This window comes from Miniopterus schreibersii (assembly GCF_964146895.1).
Source record: "Miniopterus schreibersii genome assembly, chromosome: 8".
Taxonomy (NCBI): domain Eukaryota; kingdom Metazoa; phylum Chordata; class Mammalia; order Chiroptera; family Miniopteridae; genus Miniopterus; species Miniopterus schreibersii.
Window position 1 is genome coordinate 4,423,494 of NC_138109.1, and position 21,757 is coordinate 4,445,250.

The 21,757-nt window shown below is 57.1% G+C and overlaps 1 protein-coding gene across 1 annotated transcript in view; it reads right to left on the reverse strand.

Moving 5' to 3' along the window:
- The window catches only part of TNFRSF8 (TNF receptor superfamily member 8), a gene marked incomplete at its 5' end in the record, with an annotated part of 50,001 nt that extends 35,724 nt beyond the window's left edge, over window positions 1-14,277 (reverse strand). The window contains 2 exons of the mRNA XM_081144340.1: window positions 2,151-2,238; window positions 14,215-14,277. Coding sequence (XP_081000466.1) covers window positions 2,151-2,238; window positions 14,215-14,277 — 151 coding nt within the window. The remainder of the gene's footprint in view (window positions 1-2,150; window positions 2,239-14,214) is intronic.
- Between the last annotated feature and the right edge of the window lie 7,480 nt (window positions 14,278-21,757).

A 21,757-nucleotide genomic window follows, 5' to 3' on the forward strand; every position in this document is an offset into this window, starting at 1 on the left:
CATTAGAAAGGCCTGGGTCAGAGGAGGGATTTGAAGACACCTAAACTTCTCAGTTTCAAAGGTCCCCCTGTTTCCTTCCTCCACCGACCCGCCCCCGCGCAAACCCTGCCACACAGCTGAGCGCTGATGGCAGAGGGCCGGCAAAATGTCAGAAATTTCCCCAAGAGACTGAGGAAGGGGGTTTTGCGGGTTTTTTGTTTTTCCTCTCTTGCCTGCCCGGAAGCACAGAGTCAATAAAACTCCACCAAAATGCCCCTCCCACCACAGCGACACGAGGCAGGTACTCAGCCGCCCCCAGTCACCGGGCCTTGCAGAAGGAACGTGGGGGAAAGGGAGCCCCCTCTTCCCAAGTCACAGTGTCTAAGTGGCGGGAGCCTGGGACTAGGACGTCACTCTGTGTCCACCCACTTTCTGTCAAGGCCCCACCAGGCTGGGCCACGGGGGCTGGAGAACGCGGGAAGGAAGTGGCTGTCTTCTTGCAGACAGACCGTGGGTCCCGTGGAAAGTCACGGAGCAAGAAGCCTGACTGCACTTGGCCTGGGGAGATGCAGTGTGCAACCAGCCGCCCGGCATTGGGCTGGCGAGGGCAGGCTTCCTGGAGGAAGGGGTGCCAGGACTGCGGCAGGTAGAGACAATGGGGGAGGGCCCCCCGGTGCCCACAGGCATGTACAAAGGCCCAGAGACTAGAAAGCTCACGGTAGGTTCAGAGGACACCGAGCATAGCAGCTCCTGTAGAAAGGCCAAGGAGAGAAAGCTGGAAAGGTGGGGGGTGACCTCACTGTAAGACGGGGCAACAACCGTTCGACAGATGCGTGGAAGGGTGGGTGAAAGGGGGGAGGGGAGGAAGGGGAGGAGGGGAGCACAGATGGGAGGGAGTGGTCCTATGGACTGAATTGTGTCCCCTCCAAATTCCTATGTTGGAGCCCTAACCCCCAGTGGGGCTATATTTGGAGACAGGGCTTTTAGGAGGTCATTAAGGTTAAATGAGGTCAGAAGGATGGAGCCCTGGTCCGCAGGATTGGTGGCCTTATTAGACAAGAAAGAGAGAGTTCTCTCTCCCTCTCAGCCACGAGAAAGCAGCTGTCTGAAAGCCAAGAGGAGATTTCTCACCAGAAACCAAACCCTGCCAGCACCTCGATCTTGGACTTGTAGCCTCCAGAACTGTGAGAAAATAAATGCGTGTTGTTTAAATCCCCCAGTCTCTGGTATTTCCTATGGCAGCCTGAGCAGACTGGGACAGACGGGTAGATGGATAGAGGAGGGGTGGCCGAAAGAATGGGAAGAGGGATGGGAGAGGAGGGAGGGGAAGGAGGGGACCCGAGGAGACGGCAGGAGGGCCAGGGGACGAGCTAGTGGGTGGGTGAAAGGAGAGGCGGGTAGACAGGCAGGTGCATGGGTGGGTGGCCAGCCAGTTAGGCACTGAGGCCCCAAGCTCTATAAAAAGCACAGGGACCCACCTTATATATATTCAAACCCAACACTAAACCACAAAATAAAGGCAGGAAAAGCTCATACAGTTCTACTTTCTTCCCTATAATGACAGCTCTGAATAATTTTTGGAAATAGAAATTATCACTCTTTCCCTAAATGTTTTTCTCGGTCCTTTGTTGGCCTGAGCATGGGCTCTGCTTGGCCCTCACGGTCCGGGGACAGGTTGGCCAGGGTTCCGGCCCAGCTCGGGCCACACTCCCTTAGTGATCTTGTGCATCATGGCCTGTCACCCTCCGGACAGCAATGCTGGGAGGCTTAGAGGACGGGCGTCCAGGCCTAGAAACGAAGGGTGGTCAAGGGATATGGACAGCCCGGACTCTGGGGTCACGGAACCCTGGGCTCCAGCCCCAGCCAGTTCTGCCATTTCCCAGCTCGTGGCCTTGGGCAAGTTACTTAACCTTGGAGCACCCCAATAGCCTCATCTGCAAAATGGAAATAATAAAGGGTAATTGTGAGGATCTGATGAGATGATACAACGCATGCGAAGGTCTCAGGCTAGTGTACGTAGAACGTGTTCTATAAGGGGCAGCGATTAATTAAAAACAGGAACTCACGTGGGACGGCCTTCAGAACCCATAGTCAACATGACCATGACGATGTTGACTCCAGTCTTCCCCACGCCCCAACCCCCTTCTCTTAGCCCCAGCACCCCCACTTACCCACAGGACAGCGGTAACAGCACCTCCCGGCAGCCTTGTCGTAGTAGCGGCTGGGGTCTCCAGCACAGGGGTCCGCGGGGGGTCGACCCTGGAGGGTAGGACAAACCAGTGAGACCCGGTGGGTCCCAGACACCCATCCTCCCTCCAGGCCCTCAGGCCCTAGGGGGCTGGGTCCCCACTCACTGTCAAGGCCAGGCCTGAGCCCAAGCCTCATGTTACAGAGGAGAAACCAGGCCGCAGACACCTGGTCTCACATCGCCTCCGACGGGGCCAGCCCTCACCCCTCAGGCCAGACTCCTGGGAGGCCCCTGACTCTCCCCTCCCCTCCCGCTCACATCCAACCAGCCAGCCAGTCCCCCGGTCTCTCTGGGCCAGTGTCCCCACCTCCTCCGCCCGCTCCCACCCCACCTTCTCTCCCTTGGATTGATTCTCTCGCCTCCCACCTGGCCTCCCGCCTGGGCCCACAATGCAAATTTCTGCTCAGCTTGTTTGCTAGGTTTCCTTGGGTACACAGTGAGGCAGGGTCAAGACTCAGGAGCATGCCCTTCTCACGGCCGCCCCACATTGCCAGGGCTATTTGAAAGTGTGGGGTGGGGTCCTGGGGTTGGGGGAGAAAAGCAGAAGCCATTTACACACACACACACCAGGCCCGGCTGGCCTAAGGCACGTCTCTGCTCTTCCCTCCACTTGAGGGAACAGCGAGAATTAATACACTTCTCTGTGAGGGTCAGAGAGCAGCCAGGAGGCCCGTGTAGCAGGAGGTAGGTGGCTACACGGAGTGTGTGTTACAGTCTCCTTTTTCTGTGCACCTGAGACGTCACCACATCCACCTGAAATAATAACTACAACCTGACATTTGCCCACAGCGGGTCACAGGGCACCATCTTCGCCCACGCGCACCCAGCCTCCTTGCTCCAGGAGCTCATCTTCTCAAGTAAACCAGGGGCTCAGGGGGCCTCTCCAGGGGCAGAGACCTGCCAGGACCTCCTAGGTCCTCCCGGGCCCGAAGCATCTCACCAAGCGAGCTTGGGAGCCTAGGGGTGGGGTCGGCTGGGGGTGAGGGTTCAGCCCTGCCGGGCCTGCAGAGAGTGGGGAAATTTCTGGGCCCTTGGCCTGGGCTTTCCCCTCCCGGCCTGCCTGCTCAGCTCGTCGATAGCTGTGGACTCCCCGGGGCCCGAGGGACAGACAAGGGGAGCCTGGCTGCTTACCCTTCACCTCCTGCCGCCACTCTCGGGGCCACCGGAGAAGGGGAAGGCGCAGACAAGAATAGGGAGCCCACGGTGTTGCCTATCACTGCCCCGGTCACACATCTCCTCCTGTATGCAAACCCCAGTCCTTTGGGGCCAGATCACCGCCCCTCGTTACAGGTGAGGAAACTGCATCTCAGAGAGGTGCAATCACCCGCCCAAGGTCACACAGCAACTAAGCACAGAGAGCACCTTTGAGCTTCACTGCGCCCCCAGTTATCTCCCCATCTCTGGGTCACAGGCTGCCCGGATTTAAAATAAAAATCATTCTGAGAAGGACGTATCGCATCTGTGGTGTTTCTACCAAAAGTCTATGATCTGAACCAAACCAAGAGGAAACATCAGATAAAGTCAACCCGGGGGCCTTTCTACAAAACAACCAGCCTGGGCTCTTCAAAAATGCCAACCATGAAAGACAAAGAAGAGCTGTGGACCGTTCCAGAATACAGGAGGCCAGAGAGACTGGATGGCTGCCTGCCATGCGTGGTTTGGAGCCTGAGTCGAGGAGGAAGGCAGGCGTGGCTACCGGGCGATGTTGAGATACTAGTGAAATGTGAACCTGGGCTCTGTGCCCGGTCACGCTCTACCATGTCAAGTGCCCGGACCTGAACTTCTTTATGTCAGAGATGCCCTTGCTGGAGAAGAAACATGCTGATACGTTTGGGGCGAAGGGTCAAAACGTCCGCCACAGACTTGCAAATCGCTCAGCAAAACAGAGTAGTAATAATACTACTAATACTGTGTGTACACACAAAGAAAGAAATAAAGCAATTGTACAACACCACGGGTAAATAACAGCGCCTCAGGCCGGAGACAGCCCCTTGCTCCAGCCCCTGGACAATAAACCTGCGTAATGCCAGGTGTGCCACCAGGGGGCGCTGCCCTCCTGCTGTCCAGAGGGGCAGTTGTAGCCCATCAGAGCCCCACCAAGGGAGTAGAGGCTGGGGGCCTCGGTTTCCATATGGGGCTTATGGAGGAAGGGACTAGCCCCCCTAAACCTATGGTGGTGCTGGATCCCAGCTCCCCCAGACATTCCCGGAGATATAGGTGGGGTCCAGGTGGGGGCACCACTCAGCCCCATGCCCCCAGCATCCACCCCAGATGCCCCCAGGCTGCTGGGGCTGGCCTTCTCTGGCGGAGACACTGGGGAATTTTTTTTGGCCTGTGATGTCATTGTTTTACAGGCACCGGGAAACGGGGTCAATACAATGCACGTCATAGAAGTAACAGCAGCGGTTCTTGAACCCACAGCCCTGTGAGACCCTGTTACCATGGAAGCTCATCTCAGGGAGGTGACAGAACTGCCCAAGCGGGGTCAGGTCAGCTGACTCCTGACCACCACACGCGTGCATCAAGCACCTACTGTGCGCCAGAAAGCTGGATGGGCCCCGAATGCCCTCCAGGAGCTGTCCTTCCAGTGGGGGAGGCCACCCACCTTCCCAGGGTATTCCCAGCCCATAAGCAGAAAGAGGTGGCATCTGGGGGTCTGACCTTCGCCCTTGCAGCACTTTCTGTGGTCTCGCCAAGCTGGCCCAGTCTCAGGCCCCAGGCACAGCGCTCACCCCCTGCTCCACTCGTTACACTCTCTGCCACCTCTCCCATCTTCCCCGTTGTCCCTCGCAACCCGGGGCCCCCCACTCACACGGGCCCTTCACCCACCCCAGCTCTGGCAGAGAGGGCAGCAGCGGCCCTGGGAAGTCTGACCTCCTGAATTTTGAGTTCCCCACCAATTTTCACCGGCCAAGGGCTCAGACCCTGGCGGGCCCATCAGCTCCCGCTGCTCCTGGGGAAGGGGGAGACACAGCGGGACTGGGCTCTGGCCATGGCCTGGGAGGGAAGGGGGGGTCAGAAAGGGGAGAGTGGGAGGGGGAACCCCGAGGACTGGAAGGGGGGCTTTTGGGTGGGGTTCCCCAGCCGGTTGGAGGCAGAGCGAGGTGTCCGCAGGGTGATGAGCTGTGCAACCAAAGACCTGTGGCTCAACCTTCGTGGCATCAAGATAAAGAAAGAGTGGCCCCAAACCTTCCCATTTCGAGGCCTATTTCAGGTTGGTTTGGTTTTCCCTGCAAAGCCTGGTAAATAGCACCTGCAGAAAGCCCCACCTGGCCCAGCTGCAGGGGCACGGGAGCCGGGCCCACCTGCGGGCCCTGAGAGTCGGGGGGGGGGGGAGTACAATCCAATACCAAATGTCTGGAGGGGCCGGAGCTGGACAGAGCTGGATGTGCACCCCAACTCCACCCCGGGGGACCCCCACCTCTATTACTCAAGGTGAGGTACCTGGGCCAGCGGCATTGGCGCCCTTGGGAACTTGCTCGAAATGCAGCACCCAGGCCCCACTTATACCTACTACTATCCCATTTTACAGATGAGGCACAAGAGGTCAGGAAACTTGCCTAAAGTCACACAGCCGGGCAGTGTCAGAGCCAGGATTCAGCCTGAGCGCAGGCTCTTACCGTCCAGGCTCTGCATCACTGGGCCTGTAGGTTTAACCTTCAGTTCTGCCCTCAAATCCACCAGCTCTTCCTCCCCTCCCCACCATCTGGTCCTGACAGTGGCCGTCCAAGGGTCTCCCCGCATCAACCTCAACCCCCATAAGCCACTCACAGTGCAGACGCCAGATGGACCTTCTCAAAACACATATCTGGTCTCTTCCCTTGCACCCCATTGAAGACGCTCAGGTGGCTTCAACTCCACTATGAATAAAGCCCAAGTCCTGACCATGGCCCAGGAGACCCTGTCCCCCCATCTCGCCCTGGCTCCCCCTCTTCCCCGGCCTTCCTCCCATCCCCGCTTACACCCACTCCCGCCCTCCCTCCAGCAGCCTTGCACACGCTGTGCCCCTGCCCACCCCATCCCCCTCGTCCAGAACACCCCGACTCATCCTTCAGACCTCACTCGTGCATGCCACCTCCTCAGGGACCCCCCGACCCCCCTCCAGGTCAGGCCTCAGCTGGCTGTTATGAAGGTGTGGGCGGGGCTGGTCCTTTGAAACCTCTAGGGGAGGATCCATTTCCTGTGGTTAGGACTGAGGTCCTGCCTCCTTGCTGTTGACTAAGGCCATTCCCAGCTTCTCGAGGCTGCCAAGGTGTTTCGCTCCCTTTGCTTTGTTCATGGCCCCTTCCTCCACCTGCAGAGCCCGAAACAGTGGGTCAAGTCCTGTCACGCCCCTCTCCTTCCATGTCACTCTCTGTAACACAGCCAGGAAAGGCTCTCCACGATCAAGGACTCGTGTGAGGACAGTGGGTCACCTGGATCATCCCGGCTAATCTCCCACCTCAAGGTCCATACCTTTAATCACACCTACAAAGCCCCCTTTTCTGTACAAGGTGACACAGTCACAGATTCCAGGGATTCAGATGTGGACATTTTAAGGGGCCATTATTCTGTTGATCACAGCCCCGCTCATAAGTAACCCCTAGGCTGGGGTCTGTCATCTCCTAGTCCTGGGGGGCTCTGAACCCCACTCTCCACTCCAAGAGCCCACCTGAGCTCCAGACCAAGAGAGGACCTGAAATTGAAGTCATCTTCCTCACAACTTTAAACAACCCCTCAGGCACCAGTGTGTCCCTACAGCATGCAGGCGACATCCCGCAGGGCTGAGGGATGTGCCGGAACCAGGCGGAGCTCCCCCCAGGTCCCACCTCCGGCCTCCAGGGAGCTGAGGGGCAGAACGCAGGGCTGTGTGCAGCCCAGCCCCATGGCTAGAAATAAAACCCAAAGGCGACAGACACAGAAACAGCCATAGAGGATGGAACCTGCAGCCCCCGTCAGGAGGGAGCCCGGGAAGAGAGGAGCACCTTCTCCGGGATGGAGTTTACAACAGTGACCGTCCTCACTGGGAATCTCCCAGGACTGTGGTCAGAAGAAGGGGTCTGTGGTCAGCAGAACAGTGCCTCTCCAAAGATGCCCACGTCCTAATCCCCAGGACCTATGACTATGTCACCTTACGTGCCAAAGGGGTATTAAGGTTGCAGATGAAATTAAGGTTGCTAACCAGTGACCTTGAGATGGCTGGGTGACCCTGGATTATCCGGGTGGTCTCCATGTCATCACAAGTGTCTTTCAAAATGAGAGGGAGAGAGAGAGAGGAGTCAGCCAGAGGGTGGGAGAAAGACACGTGATGATGACAGAAGCGGGGTCAGAGAGACGCTAGGCAGCTGGCGTGAAGACGGAGGAAGGGGCCACAGGCCGTGGAACGCAGGCGCCTCCAGCAGGCGGAAAGGCAAGGGACTGGATTTCCCCCCAGAGCCCCGGAGAGGCAGGCAGCCCGGCCCGTGCCTTGACTCTAGGCCCGTGACAACCATTTGGGACTTATGAACCAAAATCACCCTTTGCGTTGTTTTAAGCCACTGAGTTTGTGACAATGACAGCCACGGTAGGAAACTAAAACCATCCCACCTGAGAAGACAAAGGATAAACCTAAGTCCCCTGCTACCACGTAGTCATCGAAGGACCCAGGCGCTGGGCTGGGTGCTCAGGGAGACACAAAGGCCAGTTCTAGACTGTTCCATGTCATGAAGTCAGCTCCCAGGACAGGCACACGGGAGACGCTAAACAGCGATCTGTGGAATGAGGGAAAGGAGAGCCTCAAAGATGGGGTCAGAAAAACCCTCGAGTCGCTGGTGCAAAGCAGAATAAATATGAGGCGAGCAGAGAGAAAAACCAACTTGGGGGACTGAGAGGGCTTCTTGGAGGAGGCGCGCCTCCGTTTATTCGTGGAGGCAGGGTAGATCCCGACAGGAGGAAATGCTGGGAGGGATTCCAGCAGAAGGCCCGCAGAAGCAGAGGTGCGGAGGCGGGAAGGAGCGGAGCTGCGGGCGTTCGGTGGCTTTATGGGCTGGACCCTGGGAGCTGAAGGGGACGCGCCCAGGACGCAAGGCCAGGCAGCCTGCCCTTAATTGCCATTCCCCACATAGCGTTCCATCAAATGCCAGTCAGGTTACAAGCAAAACACAAACAGAATACAAAGAATCACTGGTTTCCATCCGAGAGGTTTCCATGCGAAATCTAGGGCCGCTTAGTGCCTGGTAGGTGCTCACTTGCTCTCTGATGCTCCAAGGAAAGGGGGCGGGGGGCAGAGGAACAAGATGTTTCCCAAACTTAGTTGGCCAGAGAACCCTTTCCTCACGAAACTACTACTCCCTGGAAGTGACTTTGGGAAATGTAGTCTTTGGCAATGGGGAGCCATCAATGGTTGTAGAGCAACTAATAGAGAAGATGGGTGGGATGGAGGCGAGTAAGTCAACATGACCAAGGTCTGGCCTCGAGTCCAAATTCTGCAACTACTGCTCCTCACTTCCCACGGACATCCCTCCTGCCCAGAGGAACCCCCCCGGCTGCGTGGGCCAGTGGTTCAGACACAGTCTTCCTGAAAGTGCTGGGGTTGCAGCTAGTGTCTGAGCGAGGGCCTCCTCCCCCACAGACCCAGGTAGTGTCTGAGCCGGGGGCCTCCTCCCCCACAGACCCAGGTAGTGTCTGAGCCGGGGGCCTCCTCCCCAACAGACCCAGGTGCAGGTGAGGACGGGCCCCTGTGGGCTCCCACAGACCTGGGGCAGTTCTCGGCACAGTACTGGTCACGTTGTCGTCTGTGTCTCTCTTTCCAGGCTGCCACCCTCGAGGGCAAGCCCTGCCACTGATTCACCTCCAGCCTGTACCCACAGTGCCTCGCATACAACAGGCACTTAATAACGGCTTTCCTTTACTCAGCACTCGCTTTGTGCCAGGAGCTGTGCTCAGCACTTTTCACATATTAATCATATGATTCTTCCCACGGCCCTACAAGGTAGCTGCTGTTATTACCCCCCCCCTTCTGTGGATGGGAAAATCGAGGCACAGAGAAGTGACTTAACTTGCCCAAAGAGCACCATAGGGCAAGTGCCAGAAGTAGGTTATAGACTTGGCAGGATGACCCAAAACTCCATAGACTTTTTTAAAAATATGTTTTTAAAAATTTTTTTTAGAGAGAGAGGAAGGGAGAGGGAGAGTTAGAACATCGATCGGCTGCCTCCTGCACGCCCCCTGCTGGGGATCGAGCCCACAACCCAGGCACGTGCCCTGACCGGGAATCAAGCCAGTGACCTCTTGGTTCATGGGTTGATGCCCAACCTCTGAGCCACACCGGCTGGGCCAAAAGCCCATACTCTTAACCAAGATGCTCTACTGTCTCCCCAAAATAGACCTGACAAGCAATGGGCCAGAATCAACAAGATGAAATCTGTGAGAGGTAGAATGAGGGCCCCCAAAGATGTCCATGTCCCATAATCCCTGGAGCTTGAATATGCTCCTTACATGGCAAAAGGGACTGCGATATGGGTCAGCACCAGATTCTGAGATGAGGAGATTGTCCTGGATTGTCCGTGGAGGCCCGATGTAATCACGGGGGGGGGGGGGGGGGGGGGGGCGCCTCAGGGCGAGAATCAGAAAAGGCGATGAGACAGTAGAAGCGGAGGCCAAAGTGACCGGGGCCACGGGCCAAGGAATGCGGCTGCCCCCAGAGGCCGGAAGAGCCGAGGAAGCAAACTTGCCCCGGAGCCTCCGGACGGAACATGGGCCGGCTGACCTATTGTGCACTTAGGACCTCCGGGGCTCTAAGAGAATGAATCTGGGTCATCCTCAGCCGCCGCATTTCTGATAATTTGCTACAGCAACAAGAGAAAGCCAACAGAAAATGCCAGCGGGATGAACGGAAGATCCTGCCTTCAGATTGGAACTAATCGACAAGATAGTGCAGCGGCCACAAAAACATGGAATCTTGGGTTACATCAACAGAGGTAAGGGGACTCCGGCGAGGGAGGTGATTGATGCTCCTTGGCACTGGCCCAGACAACACCAGGAGTTCTGGTACCAGAGCCCTAGATCGGGGGCCCGAGCTCCGCAGGGAGCTCCATGCTTCTGCACTCAACATGGGCAAAACAGACCTGGTGTTTTTCCTCCAAAACACCTTTGTTTCTGTCCCGTGCCCAGCTTGCCTGCCCCCGGAACCCACACCACCGTTCAGCCAGAGGCGGAGCCCCCGTATCTGGACGGGATCCCGCTTCCCGTCCTGCCGTCTGCACGAGCGCTCAGCCCATCAGCAGGTCCCGTGGATTCAGCTCCAAAGCACAGGCCCGGTTCCACCTGCCCTTCCCCTCAACACTGCACCAGCCTGACTCCCGGCTCCCCCCCGCCCCACAGACAGAGGGAACTCGACTACATGTCACGTAATGTCGCTCCCCCTCCAACACCGGCAGCCCGCAGAGGCCTGAGCTATCCCTGCTTCCTTGTCACCGCGTCGGCCACATCCCACCCCCTGCACTCTGCTCCAGCCACCCTGGTCTCCTTCGTGTCCTTCTGCCTTGCTTCTCTGGGCCCAGACGCTCTCCTGCTAACATCCCACTGGCGGACTCCTTCCTTTCATTCCTGTGCATGTCACCACCTCCCGGAGGCCCTCCTCTTTTCCCCACCTGAGAGGTAGCCTCCACCTCTCTCGCACTAGCCAGTTACAGTCATCTCCGGGCTACTAGCACCGGCCCATCTGTCGACACGCGAACATTAATTCCATGAGGCAGAGGCTGTCCGCGCCTGGGTGTTCCTGCAGCACCCAGGACACTCCTGGCACATGGTGGAGGGGGGTCCATAAATGTTTGGGGACTGAATGAATTGGTAACAACAGGCACCGAGCTCATGCCACGTGGGGAATAAATGTTGGAGGCCCTGAATGGTGTGATTGGGCCAGGAGACCTCCGGGCCCAGGGTCGAAGCCTTCACATCGCTGGGAGGCCATTTCCAACGAAAGGGAGGACGGCTTACTTATGCAGCCCCAGCTTCCAGAACCAGGACCGATGGCAGAAGCTCCCAGGAGACAGAGATTTCAGTGCCTCATAAAGACCGTCTGCATGAGCTGCCTTGGGAGGGAGGGAGCGCCCCGTCACCAGGGGCCTACAAGCAGATGCTGAGTGACTACCCAGAGCAGCCTGAAACGAAAGCCCCTGCAGCCATGCCTCGCAAGGGCAGCTGCTCCCGTAAGATTTTCTGAATGAATGAATAAGTTCATAAATGAATGAATGAAAGAGAACATGACTCCGTGGGTGACTGTCCCCAAAGGTCTAGGCACTCTGAGTAAGTGGAGCGAGCGGCGTATAAAAAGTTCCTTCCCACAGGCGAGGACACTGAGGACGCCCGGTGGTTTCTGACCATAGGCAGCGAAGATTCCAGAACGAGGTCTTCCTGCCCCAAGCCCAACAGCCCCACTGGCGGGAGGAGAGAAACGCTGGAGGACTGGCCCTGCCCGGAGCCGCCTCTGTGGGTGTCCTGCCCATCGGGTCTGAGACTCTGGTCCTGCTCTGCCCCCGACCAGTCCTGGGCGGTGAGCAAGACCCTCCCCTGCCTCTACGCCTCACATTCTCATCTGGAAAATGGGGGTCATGGTCCCAGATGGGCCACCCCAGGGCCAGTGCCCAGGCCCGACGAGGCTCCAGCTGGGCTTAACTACCATCTGTGCCGAGGACCCCCAGGCCCGGACGCAGATATCCCTGGGCTGTTTCCCTTCTGACGGTGTTCCTGAGGCGAAGGGGGGCTGAGGAAGGTGCCTGTGTGCCTGAGGATGAATCACAGTGAACCCAAGAACCGAGTCTAGGTCAGATATGAGTGGGAGCAGAAGCAGAGGCTTACGGTAAGCACTGCCCTTCTCCCAGCGCCGACTGCTCTCAAGCTGAGTAACGGGCCCCCCCCCACACCCCTGGCCTCCCGGAGGCCTGGATTCAAACCAGCCTGCATGTCCTTCCCCTGCAGGCCAGGGCGCCCCTCTCGGAGGTCCCCCCATCGAGGTGGGACTCTCTGCTTCGTGCGGGGAGCGAGGGCCCTGGAAGCGCCCCCTTTCCTAAGCAGAACCACCTGTCCGGCCCTGCTAGTAAATCCCACCGTGAGCACTCGGCTCCGTGGGGGTCACTGGCTCAAGCCTGGAAACCCCGGTGGGAGGAAGGGACACGCGCAGTTATTTACGCCCCAGGGGGAGCGGCTGGAGGGAGCTGGAGCTGGAAGTGGGGGGAGTGGATGTGGGAGGGAGGCTTGCCTGTGGTATGAGGGGGCAGAGGCAAAAATCTCTTTCTCAGAAAGTGACACACAGCAAGCATTCCCATCCCAGGGGCAACCGCAGAAAATGTGCTGTCGTAAAATCAGGCGGCGACGGCAGGTTTACCATTCCAGCCCTGACTTTTTTTCTTCTTCTTAATAATAAACTTTTCAAACCTTTGGGGGGGGGGGGGCAGCAGACGTGGAAGAAGGGGGGGTCGGAGGGAGTGTCAAGCTGGGCAGGCAGCCCCTCCCCCACGGGCGCCGGGTCCCTGCCAAGAAATGACCCAGAGTCTGAGCCCACGAGAGACACTCAGCCTCTCTAGTAGGCGGGAAATGCAAATGAAGACAATAAGGATATGGCCCTTTTCGCAGAGCACATTGACAAAAATAAAACCCCTGATAAGATCAGAGTCGGTTAGGATGTGGGGAAGTCGCTACTCTCCTGCCTCCCGCCCCCCGGGTGGGAAGGTGAGCGCCGGCCTCCCTGGGAGGCGATGAAGTCAGAGCAGCTTTCACCCCGCGCAAGTTTCTCACCCCGCGCCTCCCTCTCCTTCTCCGCTTCTTCTCTGGGAAAGCGGCACACACGCCCCAAGCACCCACATGTCACCCGTCAGTCCATCGGGATGTGACTAAGCTATGGACCCCCCTCGTTTGACAGGACACCGCCCCCTCTTTCCAGAGGCCAGCGGGTCCCATCAGCGCGGGAAGCTTCCCGAGATACCGGGGACGCTGCGAAAGCCAAACTGCAGTTCCGTGCAGGGGAGCGCTCGGAAAACCCCGGAGATTTCTATCAGCCGCGGCGATGGCAGCCGGGTCCTTGAAGGGACCGGGATGAGGCGATGCCCGGAGGCTTAGCTTTACCTATAGGGCTTCGATTTCTTGCGTGTTGAGGCTATATTTATAGATATATTTATACGTTCCTTGCGTAATGAAATACATATTATTTTTTTACTTAAAGAGGGGGTCTGTTCTATAGAAAGAAAGTATACGGGCTCCAGCCACCAAATACTAACAAAGCCCCCAGAGGTCCCTGTTACATCCCTCCCTCCCCCTTACCTCCCCAAGACCTTGGCACCCCAAACTCTCTCCCTCCGCCAGGCCATCAGCAGAGGGCGTGGAGGGCTGGGGAAGCGGGGTCTCCAGCCAGAGGCTCTGTCCTGTGATTCTGTCGGCGGCGTCCTCTGGGGACGGGGGCGTCTCACGTTGCCTTATTAAGAGGGGAGGGGGCACCTGCGTGTCCGCCTTTCCCCACCTCCACTCCCCCTCCTTCTGCCTGAAGCCTACCCCGCTGCCTTCCGCCCCTGCCCTGAGATTCAAAAGAATATCACCGATCTCTCTCTCCCTCCCTAGACCTTCTTCAGCCAGTGGGCACCTCGGGGACCGGGGGGCGTAGCAGGGAGGCCAAGGGAGGCCCCACCTGGCCTGCCCAGACCCTGGGGAACCTCACCTCGTCTGCCCAGGACCCCCAGCCACAAACAGCCTGTCTCCTGCAGGCAGCGCCCTCAGCTCAATGAATGATAAATAAATGAATGATCCCACTTTTCTGCCAGGGCGGGGAGAGAGGATACCCGCCCCCCCCCAGCCTGGCAGCCAACCTCCCGCCTTGTAACGCTCGCCTGTTCTGGTCCCCCCGCTTGTCACCTGCACCCCCTCCCTCCAGCTGGGCACGAGGCGAGGAGCTTTCTGCCCCCCCCGCGTGTCCCACGTGCGGCACAGGGCACGGCGGGCGGGCGGGGGCTCGGGACCCCAGGCTCCTGACACCCCCTTACCTGCGGGAAGGCTCGGAGCGCCCCCAGGAGCAGCAGGGACAGCAGCCAGCGGAGCGCAGACATCGCGCGGGCGCCGGAGGCCGGCTCCCGCCTCGCTCAGCGGGGCGCCCGGCGGGTGGCTGGCCGGCCGCCGCGAGGCCGCCGCTCCTCCTCCAGGACTCGGCGCGCGCTTCCCTTCCTCGACCCTCTGGAGGCGCAGCGGTTAACCCGGAGCTGCTTCAAAGAATGGGCCAGGAGCCGCTGAAGAAAAAAAAAAGAGGGGACAGACACGTGCTGAGATGACTCAGAACAAGTCACACACCCCTTTTGCTGTTTGAATGGCTGGCCCTGGATTCGACAGACGCGATCGCGGCGGCCCCAGGGGGGCCGAGGGGCAGAAAGGGCCGCTCCCGCCCCGGGAGGGAGGGACTCGCAGGAGGCTGGGGGTCTCCAGCTGATCCCAGCCGGCCCCGCTCACCCCCACCCCCAGGAAAAGCAAAGCCTGAGCAGGTTCCTGCTCCCGACTCTGATCAACTCAGACCTTCTCTCCTGCCCGGGAGAGTGTTTGGAAGAGACTCTGGGGATGGGTGGGCGGATGGGGGGGTGGGTGGGTGGGGGGATGGATGGGTGAATAGATGGTGGGGGGATGGATGAGTGGGGGGCCAAGCGGGGGCATGGGCAGATGGGTGAATAGGTAGGTAGACTGACTATTGGAGGCTCTGACGGTGAAAAGAACAGAACATTCGGTCACCGATTCACAGGTGTTTCCCTGCCCCCTGAGAGCTTTCTGCCTACAGGAGGAGCCCCCTAGTCTTACCTAAAAGAAACTGTACACGTCTCCTCCGAATGAAGTTCTCACCAGCAGCTGGAAGATTCTCCCCACCAGTGCTTCTCCACCCCCCAGCTTCTCTGTTCCTTTCTTTCTACATTCCAGACATATTTGCTGAGCACCCGAGTAGGTGCGGGTCAGGGGTACAGTTGCTTGTCGTGTGTTTGTTGTTTTCAGATGTGGAAACCGAGGCTCAGACACAGGCTCTGATCGCTTTCCCTGTGCCCAGAATGGCCCAGGGACCCTCAGGTTTCTGCACCTCAGTCTGTCTCGCAAGGTGTCACGTCAGGCCCTATCTTGTCAACTTGGCCCACTAGCAGCTGTCTCCCGCCAGGACCGTCCCAATAAAGTCTCTACAACTGGCCACCCCTTGCCCAACCCTCCTTGAGCTCCTGGATTCCACATGGAAAAACTGCCCACCTTGGGTGCCCTCCCAGGAGACCCACTTCTGGGCTCTACCCTGGAGGCACCCGGCCTGGGTTGTTTGAGCTGGGACTACGTTAAACAATAAAGTAAGTGATTATGGAAGTGGCCCCCAAATGACATTCACAGAGCCAGGCAGGGGCGGGTCAACCGGGGATGCCTCCTTCCAGGTGCAGAGCTTTCTACTATAGAATCGCTGATGCTCTGAGTGAATATGCCTGTTCAGCCCTGGCTGGTTCTCTCAGTGGTTAGAGTGTCAGCCCGAGGACTGAAGGGTCCCGGGTTCGATTCCAACCCAGGGCACATACCTCGGTTGCAGGCTTGATCCCTAGGCCCAGTCGGGGCTCATGCCGGAGGCAACCAATTGATGTCTCTCTCTCTGTCTCTCTCTCTCTCTCCCCCCCTCCACTCTCTTGAAAAGCAATGGGGGAAAAAGTATCCTCAGGTGAGAATTTAAAAAAAAATTGCTTGTTCAACACACATGCACAACCAAACAACATCAGGATGGCTGACACCAGGAGAAATACAAATTAACATTAATTACACATTTTAAAAGTCCTATCTCTCTAGCAATTGAAGAGATGCAAATTAAAGCAACCTTTGATCCCTGTAAGATACTAAATCATCAGGGTTTTTTTTTTTTCTTTATAAAAACAACTTGGGTAAAATCCCACCCCGAAGTGGAACATGCATTCATACTCTGCTGGTAAATGTTACAACCCTTTTCAGAAAGCAGTCGGCAATTCTTAGCAAAGTCCCACACACACGCACGCACGCTCCCGCCCCGCAATAAAATGTTCATGGCTCGTGGTGCAGTCATTTCGACCCAGTAAAGAAAAACACAGGGAGCGGTTCAACTGGGGAAAGAAAACTCTAAACAAGTCATGCTTCCTAAAATATTATTTATATGTTTTGGAAATACCCCAAGAATCACAGAGAATGGGTAAGTCAACTGTGGTATATTCTTTTAATGGAATACTACACGCCCATTAAAAATGATCGTTATCGCAAAGGACGCCCGTCTCTCTCTCCTGTCCTTCCCTCCGTGGGCTTCGAAAGGGACCGTTCACCAAGCCTCCTCTACACAGAACCCTTGATGGGGGCAGGGAGGCTGGGGGGTAAGGTTTTCGTCACCTGAAAAATTATAACATTTACTTAATGGCAATAACAATAGATGTATTTGAGTGCTTACTTTATACTAAGAGTTTTCATGACTCTGATCAACTCAGACCTTCTCTCCTGCCCTGGAGAGTGTTTGGAAGAGACTTGGGGGGGGGGGATGGGGGGGTGAATAGATGGTGGGGGGATGGACGAGTGGGGGGGCACTCAGTTCCTTGAATTCAGTTCCTTGAATCCTCAGGGAAATCCCATGCAGAAGATCCTATTTTTGTGCCCATTCTGCAGGCGAGAAACTGAGGCATAGAGCAGGGCCTCCACTAGGCCAGGGTTTCCCAGAGCCAATGTACCCAGGCCCTTCCCAGCCTGCCTCTCCCCCTCATCCCTGCTCTAGCCACACGTGCCACGCTTCCCCCCTGCATGCCTTTGCCCACACTGGCCCCCCACTTGGAACACACCTCGGGCTCCCGTTTACCTTCAGAACCTGCCCCAAAGCCACCTCCTCTTCGCTGCTTTCCTGGCACTGTTCCCTCCCTCCCCCAGCCATCTTCCCAGTCAGAAAGGCGGTTTCTGTTGTTTTTTGGTACCTCAATTCTAGAACTGATCTCACTGTGTCATGACTGGAATGACTGGCTCGTGCATCCACCTGCCCCGGGAAGCCAGGGGCTCCTGGAGGACCAGGATGCCTGGGAGCCGGGCAGCACCCGCACGGGGCTGGGCCAGCGGTGGGCGGCAGGGACCGGGCTGCAGCCGGGAGCAGGAGCCCAGGAAAGCGCAGCCCGTGGGACTCTGCACAGGGCCCTGGACGGAGGCAGCTCAGGTTTCGGTGCCTTCTGCAGGTCTCAGGCACTCTTGAACTCCCAGTGCGTGTGAAAGTGCTTTGAAGAGCCAGGAGGGGAAGTCCCTGGGCCCCGAGGCTCGGCAGCAGGCCCTGCGGTGGGATGGCGGAGGGTCACAGGCCCTCCCGGCCCGCAAGCAAGCGGGAGCCAGCGCAGGCCCCGGAGGGAGGCAGGGGAGCAGCCGCCGTCTCGGAGGAAGCGGGCGGAAGGCAGGTGCAACAGCAAGCTCTCTGAAGGGAACTGGGAACCGGTGTCACCAAAGGGATGCTGAATAAGACACCAAGTTCCGACTTGGTTCAGGAAATTCAGGGACTTCCCCAACAGCTGGGAACCCCAGCCCCAAATGGCCCCAAAATACCCTGAGCTAGTAAAGGGATTCTTTCTGCCACAGGCAGCAGCAGGCAGGTAGGAGGCTGAAAACTGGAGGGGGAAAGCCTGGCTCTTTCTGCTCTGACTGGCCCAGGTACTTTTAGGGGTACCTTTCCCAAGAGCTACAAGGAGAGCAGGGCTGTCCGTGTGGGGGCTTCTTCAGCTGGACCTGCGTGTCGGGCTGCTTCCAGCTCAGGTCCCCTGGACTCTCCCCTTCTCGAGGCCCAGGACACTAACTGGCTCTTGGTCACTCGGCTCTGGTCCCTGGGACGGCGATGAGAAGTGGCCACTGAAGGCTGGCGTCAGGGAGTTCACTCCTCAGAGTTGCAGGAACAAACACTAGGGGTTCCCAGCTGCCTGGGTAAACCCCAGCAACACCCTCACACACACAGTATCCAGGCCTTCGGCCGACATGTCATCCTGGCAACAAGATTTCAAGTCAGTACAGCTAGCCCCACTGCATAGATGAACAAACTGAGGCTCAGAGTAGTTAAGTAACTTGCCTGAGGTCACACAGCTTGAGAGCGGCAGGGTTAGGATTTGGCTCCAAACTCGTCTGATTTTCAAGCCCCAGCTGCCTTCTCTTTCCTGTCTAGGCCCTTGTCACCCTTTGCTTTCCCCAGGAGAAAGAACACGAAGGTAGGGGTCCTGGTCTGGCCACGTGACTGTGGGCAAGCTGCTTCAGCAGCTTAAAGCAACAAGAAACATCATGTCTCCTGATATCTGTGGGTCAGCAACTCAGGAAAGACTGGACAGGGTGATTCGGGCTCAGGGCCTCTCATGAGGTTATAGTCAAGATGTCAGCTGGGGCTGCAGTCACCTGTGGGCTCAACTGGAGCTGCAGTCACCTGCTTCCAAAATGAGCCCCTCAGCGGATGTGGGCAGGAAGCTGCTTGAGTGTCCTCACAACATGCAGCAGGCTTCCTCCAGAGCAAGTGATCCCAGGAGAGCAAGATGGAAGCCACATTGTCTCTTGTGATCTAGCCTCAGATGTCACACTTTGTCATGTCCACGATATTGGTTACACAGGCTGGCTCTCCCCAGTGTGGGTGAGGTCTGCACAGGTGTGTGAATACTAGGAGACAGGTGGGGATCCTTGGGACATATTTCCGTCTCTGCTGGATGCAGATTTTTACCACCACCAGGCAGCCTTCCAGGGTTGCAATGAATCCTGAGTGAAACAGTGGGCAGAGAAAGCTCTTTGGGATGCAAGAGGAGAAATGTAAAGGACTTAGCTGCCCTTTGCTCTGCTCTCCCTGGGTACCCGGGCCCCTGCTGGGACCCCAGACCTCTCCATTCAAGACTGCAGCTGGAATGCTCATAGCCTGGCATTCCCCTTCTCAGGGGATGAACTTACCATGGCATTCACCATTCCAGCCAAAGTGAGTCATGCAGGGGCTTTGGGCACAGTGGCAGGGTCATGGGCAAGAACCTTGGAGGTCAGAGGTCTTTCCCAGCCCATCAGGTGACGCCAGGTGGGTGACCACCTACTGTGTCTCAGCACAGGCCAGCTTGCTGCTCACACAGCCAGTGGGGATGCTTCCCCAAGCTTCTGGCACCCGGCCTGGGCTATAGCTTGGTAGGTGGCAGCTCCAGGTGTGGGAAGACTAGGTAGAGAGTCAGGAGCCCAGGTTTGAGCCCAGATCTGCAAAGAGCCATGTGACTTCCCCTCTCCAGGCCTCGGTGCCTTTATTTGTAAAGTCAGGGGCTGGGAACTGATGATCTGCCTAAAAGTTCCCTTGTCTGAGGCTCCAGGGAGAGTGGGGGAGATGGGAGGTCTGCTTCCCACCTGGGCCTGGGGGACACTTCCAGCTCTGTTCTCCGGGCTGTCATAGACCCTAGAAACAGACAGGGTCAAGTCCTATCTCTGCCACTCACTGGCTGTGTGGATTTAGGCAAGTTACTCCCCCTGTCTTAGCCTCAATTTCTTTTAGTTTTTATTTTTAAGGATTTAAGCTTTATTGATTTTAGAGAGAGGAAGGGAGAGAGAAAGAAAGAAACCTCGATGTGAGAGAGAAACATCAATCAGCTGCCCCCAGCCCGCAAGTGCCCAGATCAGGGACCGAACCCACAGCCTCTTGGTATACGGATAACACTCCAACCAACTGAGCCACACCGGCCAGGGCTCAGTTTCTTCACCTATAAAATGGGAACGGTGATGATCACTGCAAAGGGACTTTGTAGTGAGGATTAGACATGTTAATGTGACTAGCACCATGGGGAGGCCCTGTTCTTCCAGGCCCAACCCCAGGAGCCTGCTAACCCTCAGGAGCCCCTGGAACTGGTATCTCCCGGGAGGAATTCCTGCTGTTCTTTCCAGCTTCCAATATTTCCAGAAACACACAGAGGATGACACTATGAATAGAGAGGGAAAGAGACTTGGCCAAGGCCCACAGCATGAACGGGACGACCCCATGGTCGGCAACTCCCCATCACAGAGTCTCTGTCTCCCCGAGACCTTCGTGCTCAGAGAACCGTTGTGAATGGGGTGAGTCATCTAGACATTCAGGAAACCAAGCCTAGTCCAATATTAATCACAGAACCAATATTAATCTTGGGTACAAGAAAGAAACAGAAGCAACCGATGGTGACGGCAGTTCAGGCCAGGACAGCGTGTCCCCTGGGCGTTGTTTGTGCAGGGATGTCCCAGATCCTGTGCACCCAGACGGGAGGGCATGGGGTAGCCCCTCAAGAAAGAGAGAGCCATCCCTCACCAGGCTCGGAATTCCTGCCTGGAGGAGCCACCCCCACGCCCACGAGCACCGTCTCCACCGACAGATGGACAGATCTAGGCTGGGGTCTGCTGGCCTGTCAGGAGGAAGACGGACCCCGAGCAGGGATTTTGCTCGGTCATGGTAGGCGTCCAGCAAAAAATGCAGAATCAGCCAAAGGTGCCCACAAGGTACGTGGCACAGTAGCCTTGCAAAGTGACAACTTTTTAAAAATCCATGGGGAAACAACATTCAGAAGAGTCACCTGCACAAGCCGCCCAGGTAGTAAGTTCTAGAGCCGCGATTCAAACCCAAGCCTGTGGCTCTAACATGCACCTCTCCCCGTCTAGGGCTGCAGCTGCCCTGGCTGGAAACTGCACCCCACGTCCTGCTTTCTTGAAGGCCAAGGGCCAGGCCACACCCCCTGGTCCCCCTGAACCTGCTCTGGGCTCCCACCTGCACTGGTCTGTTGTCACGGGTTTGCTCTACAGGAACTGACTTTGTGTTTCCTGTCACCCCCTTTCTTCCCCATGTCTTTGGCGATCAGGTCAGGAGAGACTCCCAAGGACCAGCCCTGGAGGATGTGAGGGGACCAGAGGCACCCTGTCCTCACATGGTGGCCACAACTCAGAACATCCAAGAAGCCAGCTCCACCTTCCTGAAGGCTGAGAACTTAGAGCCCCAGGAGGGATGGACGAAGGCTGCCTCCACCGCCTGCCCCTCAGCCTGAAATTCTACCCTTATTCACTTCTTCAGGTGAAGGCCCCAGTGAAAATGTAAATCATGTCTGGGGGAAACCACTTGCTAATGCATTAGCAGGAGTCACTGCCCCACAAGCTGGTTTCCCAGAAGAGCCTGGTGGAGAAGAGGGCCCTAAGGTCTGATGACCCAGTGTAATGTGGCCGCTTACTCACCAGTCAGCAGGGTGCCAGGGAAGTGCTAGATTCAGCCAAAAAGGCCCCTAGATGGGACTCCTCCCCCGACCCCCATCACAGCCCCCACTGGCCTCCTCTCTGTCCTCTGGAGCCAGCAAGCCTGTCCCTGCCCCAGGGCCTTTGCACTTGTCCCACTGTCCGAAATCCTATCCCCAGCTCTTCAAAACGCGCCCCCTCCAAGGAAGCTTTGTGGCCGATAGATAACGTTCATTATCTTGATGGTGACGGATGCATACATATGCCAAAACTTATCAAATCTTACGCTTTAAATCAAGTTCATCATATGTCAATTATACCTCAGTAAAGCTGTAAAAAATAAAATTTAGAAACACTGCATCTTCT